The 8,971-nt window shown below is 37.6% G+C and overlaps 1 protein-coding gene across 1 annotated transcript in view; it reads right to left on the bottom strand.

Annotated features, from left to right (window-relative positions):
• Positions 1-6,164: 6,164 nt before the first annotated feature.
• LOC107093229 (potassium voltage-gated channel subfamily C member 1-like) overlaps positions 6,165-8,971 on the bottom strand; it is a 112,987-nt gene continuing 110,180 nt past the window's right edge. Inside the window, exon 5 of the mRNA XM_015388149.1 lies at positions 6,165-7,871. Within this exon, the coding sequence (XP_015243635.1) occupies positions 7,858-7,871 (14 nt within the window). The 3' untranslated portion in view covers positions 6,165-7,857. The remainder of the gene's footprint in view (positions 7,872-8,971) is intronic.

The following is an 8,971-nucleotide window of genomic DNA, read 5'->3' as shown; positions in this document are numbered from 1 at the left end:
CCAATCAGCTAACCAGTATTTTCGCCACTTCCCAAAATTACTTCAACGGAAGGTTTGCTCCGCAAATCCATCTGGCGGAGTCAGGTTAGCTCAAACCTGCACTTATGATGCAATAACCATTCAATCTATTTTCTTTTTTCCAAAAAAGGGGTTTGGGGGGGGCTAGCTTCACGCAGCTGAAGCTCCTCCTATTTCCAGGATGTAAACACTCCTGCAGGGTCGCAGAAATCACTGCAGATACCGCGCTCAGCCTGAACGCACCATGACCCGAGGCGTCCCGTCCTTTTTTTAAAGTAAACACTTAAAGTTGAAACAAAGAGCAAAGGATTTTTATTATTTCAACTGGAGATTTGTTTTATGATGATAAAATTTAGAGAGAAATGATACAATCATTTTAAAATCTTGAAAAAAGAACACAGAACAAATGTTTGAAATGTCACTTTTAATTTTTATTTGTTTTCTGAAATGTTTTTCATTCAATTGAATGTTTTATTTTTTATGAACATTATTTCATATTCCTCAGTTCTTTTTTATCTCATTATTTAAAAGGTAGTTGATCAAGTAAATCAGCATTCAGAGTCAGAACGTCATTTTTTTCTTTTACAGCATAACTTTTTTTTTATAAGTCTCTTTTCAACATTTTTATTCCTTTTTTTTTTTACATGATTGAAAATAAAAAAATGTAAATACCAGGCTTGACATTCGAATAGAATACATTGCGTACAGTGTTAGGTACTTTGTACCTATTTTATTTTTATTTTTTTTTAACTTTCTCTCAAGTATTTGAACAATGTACTCAGATCCAGCATATTTATTGCATAAACTCATTCATTAGTTGAAGGAAGCCTCTCATCTATTTCTACTGCAATCAGAAATATCTTCATTGAAAACCTGTTTTTCTTTATTTTTTTGTAAAAACAAGCAGGAGAAGAGATCGTTTTCAGACGTTATACGTTCAGTTTGTTCTGAAACTACCTTAAACCGAGACACCTGTGTGCAGCAGGAGAACCACTGGGCTGATGACATGAACCCCTGCTAAACCTGTCAGAAAATTCCTCCTCCGACACAGAAAAGGAGGGAAAAGTGTTTGATCAACAGAGGAGAGGCTTCCTTTAAAAGGAACATTTACATCAAGTCAGTTTCGTCCTGCACATGCTTTTTTTTAAATGAATCAAAAACAGGAAACAACGGAAAACACTTAAATTCCAACAAAAATGGAAGTTAAAGACATAGAGAGGCCTCAGGTAAAGCTTTTTTAAGTTTCATTCATCCTGAAGACATATGGAGCAGATAATGCTGACAAAACCGTTTCTTAGCTTCAAAATTCTGCCTAAAAAAAAAAACGAACTTTAGTTACTAAAACTGAACAACAACTGAGCTTTCATTTGGAAATGCTGAGCCTAAACTAACTTTGATCGTTTAATATATCAGATTTTAAAAACGGGGAAATGAAACGTCAGGATTTCGTTGAGCTTTCAAGTCAGGAAAGCATCTTTAGAGCCAAAATAATCCGCCTCCCACAGCATCGCTGCGTTTTGCAGGAGCAAAAAGACGTGGCTATAATTAAGCTCACTAGGAATCGGGGATAAACCGTCAGATGAGATTTAGGCTAAAAGGAATCAATATAAAGCCTTTGTTCTTCCATTATAACCAAATTAAACATTACTGAATGGCTTTGGCTCATTTTGTCCAAACTGCTCCTTTTCTAGACAAATTAAATCTGCTTTGTTTACACAATAAACAAAGATGTGATTTATTCCTTAACTGAATCAAACAAAGATACATGATGGCAAATTATTTGTACGCACAGCATGGCACATATAAATATATATATATATATATACATGATGGCAAATTATTTGTACGCACAGCATGGCACATATAAATATATATATATATAAATATATGTACTGTGCAAGTATAAAACCAGTTTTTTTTGTCAAACCTATTTTTCCAAAATCCAATAAATGAAGCTCGGGTTGCCTTAGTGAGAGTCTCTGACTCAGACGTTAGTGAGCAGGTGTGTTAATGAAAAGCTGGACCTAGTACTTGCATAGGCTTTGCAGGATGTTCAGTGCATGCTTGTTAGCCTCCATGGATGCACCTACTGCTCTATTTATGATCACAGTTTTATATTTCCATGCAACAAACATGTCGTCTGTGGTTTTTCTGCTTGAAATGGCGACAAAACAGTATTCGGAAAGAGACATTTGCTTGATTTCTTCAACATGTCGTGTTTTTTTGTTTCCTCCTACACGATATTAAACACATTGGTGCGGTCTGAGGGGGCAGCTAAATACAGTTTAGACTGAAATATGACCTTCAAGTAAAGTTGGACGGATCCAGATCAACAGATTGAAACAATCGGGTTATTGATCTGAAGTTAGCTTCGACATTCTTGAAAATATATACAGCAGTATCATAATATTTCACATTGTATGTCTGGTTTTTATTACAAAATATTCCTGAGAAAGCTGCTCTCTGCTGATTTTTTGTCATTATGCCATTTTTAAAAGCATCTGATACAAAGAAAACTGCAATAAATAGCAACATAAAATGACACAGTTCAAGCAATCATTCAGCCACCCTGGTTGCATATGAACTAAATGCTACAGCTTACGTTTTGCAGATATGACATAACTTTTAAGTTTGCAAACCTCATTGAACTCCTGTTTCCAAATTTCAGAACCTGAAAGTCGTCGTTCTGCGCGCCGAAGCAAGATTGCAATTATTCCATCACATTAAAAGGTGCAAAGCTCACCTGTTTCCAGTATGACCACCAACAAAGCTAGATGTTTGTTCGTTTTACCCAGAATCCACCCTGATCTCAATATTTTTATAAACTTTCAATGCAAAAGAATTAGGAAATACTATCAGAGTATGTTTAGCAAAAATACTGCAATTCTAAAAAGACTTCTTTAGCCCTTAGCAGGAAAAATATTTTACATTTTTGTTTATTACTGCCAAGACATTTTTCAACATGATTTCCTGAACTTATTTAAGGAAAGCAAGCAGTTTGGGAGGAACGAATACATTCACACCGCACGCGCTTTGGGCAGCAGAAGCAGCCGCTTTACATGCTAAGTCAATGGTTGCTGCACATCAGGGCGCGTCATAAGGTCCTGCAGCGCCTCATGAGCTTCTGAGGAACGTGACGCGCTTCACAAGCAGCAGATACTGGAGTTGGAAAAACTGAACTGTAGCTTCTGGATGCGCCGCATCGGCCAATGAGAGAAGCTGATCTGGGAGCTGGCAGGGAGTCAGACGCAGCACTGCTGATGCAGAGCGCTATGATCACTCCTCTGAAACAGTTTATTAACGCCGTAAAATGTCCAAATATGTTGGCTTTTATTATCCTGGTGCCTGCAAGTTCGATTACGTACTTGAAAAACGCTAACATCTACTTCCAGCCGCCACCAACAGAAGGGGAAAACCCCCCAAGAGGCGAGCGGGCCTGAGGCAGCTGCTGCTGGGGATTCCCAGTGACAGCGCAGCGCCGGTATGTGGGGGTCTGAGCGGCTCCCACAGAGAAATAATCTTTGAAGGCAGGATGGTAATCTGGAGCAGCAGAAGCATCTGGACTCACTTTACTGGACGGCTGACCTTAATGTGGACAAGCCTTAAAAATAAAGCAGCAGAAGCTTTTTTGTTGCTCAAAGTGCGTGCGGCGTGAACGTAGCATTAGGCTACATAGTTGGACAGCGTGTCGAAGCTTACCCTCACGATAAAAGAACAAAAAAGCACAAAATACTTAAAATATCATCAAACTTCAGGTCAAACCAAAGCGTCTCTAGATTAAACCCAGATTCAAACCCATGAGCTGCTGCATATTTTCCTCCGAGCTCCGATCAACAACCTAGCTATGAGCTAATGTCCGATGCACTGGAAAAACAATCTAGAAATAAGTTAACATTTGCTAAATTAAGTGTATTTACCCTTAATTTGAGTAGGTAAGTTAGATAGTTTGCCAATAGGATTAGTATTTTTACTCTTAAAATAAGATCATTAGATAATATACACTTTAAATAAGAAAACACAATGCTTTGTCTAATTTTAAATGTAAATTGTCTTGTTCCATTGGCAAAATGTCTCTTTTACCTCCTCAATGCAAGAACAAATGCACTTATTTTAAGAAAAAATTACTTATCTAGATTTGGATTTTTTTTCCAGTGGTTTTAAGTCTGAAACAGCTGAATCAACATTTGCAGTCAGTTCATTATGAAGAGAAGAAGCTTTAAAAAGGATGATTTCACATCTAATCCAATGTTTTTATATATAAGGGCTTAAAACTGCACCACGTCTCTTTTGTTGCCCCATTTCTGCCCGTTAACCCAAACTTTAATCAGCTTCCTGCTGCCCAGGATTATTTCCAGACTGTGGAAAGGCTTCGATCACAGAAAATGACTCCACATCATTAGTTGGTGAAGCAGAGATGAATGCAGAGCATGAAAGGGTCAAACTCCACTTTTTCACTATGAAAAAAAGGGGAGATTTGAAAACATTAATTAAGGAGAAGCTCCGCCTCCTTGTTGTCCCACAACTTTGAAGCTGAATACAGCTTTGCTGATGTTCAAAGCACCGTCAGGAGAAGCTCATGGCTCAGAAAAACATGAAGAAATCATGCTGTGAAATTATGGAACCAAAAATAAGTTTCTCTGATATAAACTTTCCTTAATCTGTGTTTTCATCCAAACTGATCGTCTCTCCCAGTCATCCTTTCTTTTTTTTACTTTTTAAATCAACATCTCTGCCTCTTATGTCTTTTTTCCATCTAGTATCTCATTAATTTGCCGCATTTGAACAAATTAGCAGCTCAGACACGCAACTAATCTCATAAAATAAAATAAAAAGCTCCGTTCTGATCCTTTCTGCACTGCAAAAAACCATCTAGAATTAAGTAAACAAATTCTTAAATTGAGTGTATTTACCCTTAATTTTAGCAGATAATTAAGATGCTCTGCCGGCGGAATGAGTATTCTTACTCCTAAAACAAGATAATTAGATAATATGCACTTGAAATAAGACAAAGCAATTCTTTTTTTCTTATTTCAAATGTAAAATGTCTATTTCCATTGGCAAAGTATTACATTTATCTCCTCAATTCAAGAAAAAATGCACTTAATTTAAGCAAAAAATACTCCATTTTTTTGCACTGTGCAGAGACGATCTGTTCAATAAAACCAACAACTTCTTCTTCAGCTTCCTGAAACCAAACCTTTCCTGTTTTTGTGTTTATTACTTATTTTCAAACTACGTTTATGGTGCAGTAAGCAGCAGTATGGGGAAACGCCTGCCTGGTACCAGGAAACATCTGAGTTGATCTTATTTCACTAAAAATCTCCCTGCAATTCCAAAGCCTGTTTGACAGCAAAGAAACGAGCTCCTCTGAGTGCTGGCAGCAACATTTACTTTAAATATGTCTTTATTTTAGATCTAAAGCTTTATTTATGGATATCTCGAACGAGGTTCTCAAAGTGGGGGTCATGAAATGGTTTCTTGAATCATTGTGGAAGAATAAAGAGTATGGAAGTAAATAGATGTATTAATGTATCTAACACATGATTCAAGTATTAAATATACCATGAAAATCTGAAATGTAGCATTAAATACTTAAAATACATTTAAAATCGTGAATTTAATATCAGAAAATTAAGTTTGTATAAAAATGAATGTCAATATTAAATCAAAAGAGTGACATAATTTCTATTTTCAGACTTTTAAAAAAGGGCCAATCTGTTGTTTTGATATCTTTGGCGTCAGAAACTGAAATGTTTGGAAATCCTTGATCTAGATTTACCACTTTAGGCGAATAAAGTAAATACACTGCAAAAAAAAACAAAATATTTTTTCTTAAAATAAGTTCATTTGTTCTTGAATTGAGGAGGTAAAAGAGACATTTTGCCAATGGAACAAGACAATTTACACTTAAAATAAGAAAACACAATTACATTGTCTTATTTCAAGTGCATATTATCTAATTATCTTATTTTAAGAGTAAAATTACTCATTTAATTGGCAAACTAGCTCATTTACATACTCAAATTAAGGGTGAATAAACTTAATTTAAGAAATCTTTACTTATTTCTAGATCGTTTTTGCAGTGTAAAAGTTTTAATAATCAGAAAAATATTTCAATTCTCCTTTTCATGCCAGATTTCTCAGTTAGATTAGTGTGTTTGTTTCCCATCAGGGCCTTTCTATCACTTCATGTCACCAGAAATCAGCTTTATTATGGTATTTGAGTTATTTTAGCTGATTTCCGAGACGTTGTAGAGTCAAACCAAAGGAAATCAGAAGCCAAACGATGAGAAAACAACAAAAAAAAGGAAGATTAGGATAAAGGGAGCGCAGACACTCGAGCGATCAGTGGAAGCACAGTTTAGTCTGATCGGGTAGGCTCGCCTGTTACTGGCACAGACACACAGCTGCCATCGGATAGTCCAAGGTGTTGAAAAAGGCTACAAGAAGAAGAAGAAAGAAAGGAGGAAGAGGAAAGCAGCCATGTTGGAAGTAGTGGTAGCAACAGAACGACGGTCCAGTACGACCACAATAAATGTTTGCATTGTTCTTTTTTGAAAGAAAGGGTCTCCTTCTTACGATGAAGCGCTCTCCTGGTTTGTCATCATTTTTTAAGCGTCGAGATCTTATTAAATAAAAAAGACAGTCTGTGGTTTTTAAACACAAAGTAAACACATTTGAATATTTCAAACTGTTATTAATAAGGAGAGATCAGAGTGGCTTGCAGAAGTCATGCAAAGTATTCATGCTGGTAAACAATGCCTGTTCGTCATTGTCATGTCTGTCCCTAGAGAAGCATAGCATAGATGTTCTCCTAGTATTGCTGATGACCTGCTGTTCTGTCGTCTTCCACGTCCTGGAGGAGAACGGTTCTGCAGGGCGTCTCTTCCTCTTCGCTCACTTAAAGGACGCGTGTCTTCATTCATTACGTCTCCAGAAAGTGCTGTTTCCTGTACAATATCTTCTTTTTTCACCAGCAAGTCAAAGGGGTTCAAGGCAAATGATGCATCTTTTTCTAAAGGTACTTAGTAGAAAAAAATAGATTTAATCCCTCCATGACATCTCATTTTTATTCATCCTTCTGATTGCGTTTTTCTGGATTCAGTTGTTATAATTCATGCCATGCAACATTTGCTAGAGAGGCGGAGCAGTTTCAGCGCTGAGAGAGGGAGCGGAGGAGGTGCGGGAAACATGGAGGAACATCCGGGAAAGACCTTTCAGCTAGCCGTGGAAATGTGAGTTCCTGCTTGTTCCATCTCATATGTTCATCCAAGCGTCTTTCTTTGGTTGGAAATTGGAGAAAAATGGAAGAGATTGTGACTTTTTTTTTATTTTACAGGAAACCAGCAAAGGCTGAGGAGATTGCTTTCATCTTCTTCCAGCTGCTACCCTTCAGTGCTCTCCTATGGGTCCTTTAGCTGAGTGCAGGAAGCTTTGCAAGAAGCAGTACCTGTAATCCGTCTGCGTTCATACAGATTCAACAGTTAAAGGAACTAAAACACACTGGTGGGGTTTACTTCAAATCAAACACGTCGTCATTAAAGCAATAATGCTACAAAACTGTGGAAACGTTGACTTCCTGGTTGATGATCCGTAGAGACGTGAAACTGTGAAGCTTCTTCTGTGCTTTGCTTCAACGTCTGCTTGGAAAGAGATTAAAGGTCTCATACCTTAAAAATGTTGGGTTTTCTTTCTGTTTGAGAACAAAAGCGAACTCCTTTCTCTTCTTTGAGCTTTTCTTTCAGTTTCTACATGGAGACATATGAGGGGGGAAAGTGGAACAACAGAGCTGGAGAGATTGACTGTTTTCCTCTCCATGATGAGGAGGCGGAGGCGGAGTTAGAAGCTCAGCACTGCAGGGAGAAATGAAGACAAACATCAGTCAGAAAGAACAGAATCAGAACTCTTTATCCTTTAAACACCAGACTGAAGGGAAATGCCATTTTTCCATAGTAGTAAAGTCAAATTGTTTTTATTTTTATCCATTGTTAAAAAAATCACAGGATGTTTCCTTTGGTTGAATTTTAGCTGAAAATAAATGGCATCCAGTTCTGGTGTAGATAAAGGTCCGATAAAGGGACACTTGGATGATGAAAGTGGGTAAAATAAAGCTTTCTTTGTTTTTTGACTTATTATGGAAAATATATAGTGAAGTTAAATAGTTTGGCAGCAAAGATAAAGACTAAAAATATGCTAAATATCTGAAAGCATCTAATTGCTGCCACCAAATACCAATCAGACCCAGAGAGTCAGAAACATTGCAATTATTTTATCCACCATCACATCAATTATTGCCTCAGCTGTAAAAACAACACCCAGTATGAAACCACAAAACATGCAAGACTTTTTGCCAGAAGCATCAAACCTAGGTTCAATTTAGTTTCACTTTATAAAGAGATTTTATGCTAAAGTTTGGGAACACTTGATAAAGATGATGATTAAAAAGCTTTGAAATAAAAACATTTCATTATATTCTGTTTAATCTCACACTGGAAAAAAATCCACCCTCCTCTCTGGAGTATTTTTGCTTTGTTGTGAGCAGAGCATTTAAACGGAGCGCCGCGCAATTCCCGATCACCACTAGGAGGAGTTTGCTCAATCGCTCCGCCTCTCGAAGTTGCGCCAGGACGCTCCATGCACACTGAGAGGCTGATGGCCCCTCGTTACGCCCCCGTATACTACACGACGCACGATCAGGCGGAAAGTCGACCCGATCGAATAATTCTCGCACGACTGGAAAAATCGGCTCGAAAAAGGCAAAAAATCGCACAGTGTACGCCCGGCTTAAATGTTCAGAAAGGCTGAACGGCTCAGGCACGCCTTTTTTCTGGACGCTCAGGCCCCGTCCACACGAAGCCGAACCCTGGCCTAAACGCACAAATTTTTCACCAAACCAGCCTCTCATCCACACGAAGCCGGCGTTTCGGGGGTCTGTAAACGATCTTTTTTTTAT

Source organism: Cyprinodon variegatus, unplaced genomic scaffold (assembly GCF_000732505.1).
Source record: "Cyprinodon variegatus isolate N-32 unplaced genomic scaffold, C_variegatus-1.0 Scaffold415, whole genome shotgun sequence".
NCBI classification, from domain to species: Eukaryota; Metazoa; Chordata; class Actinopteri; order Cyprinodontiformes; family Cyprinodontidae; genus Cyprinodon; species Cyprinodon variegatus.
This window is presented reverse-complemented; position numbering and strand designations above follow the sequence as displayed.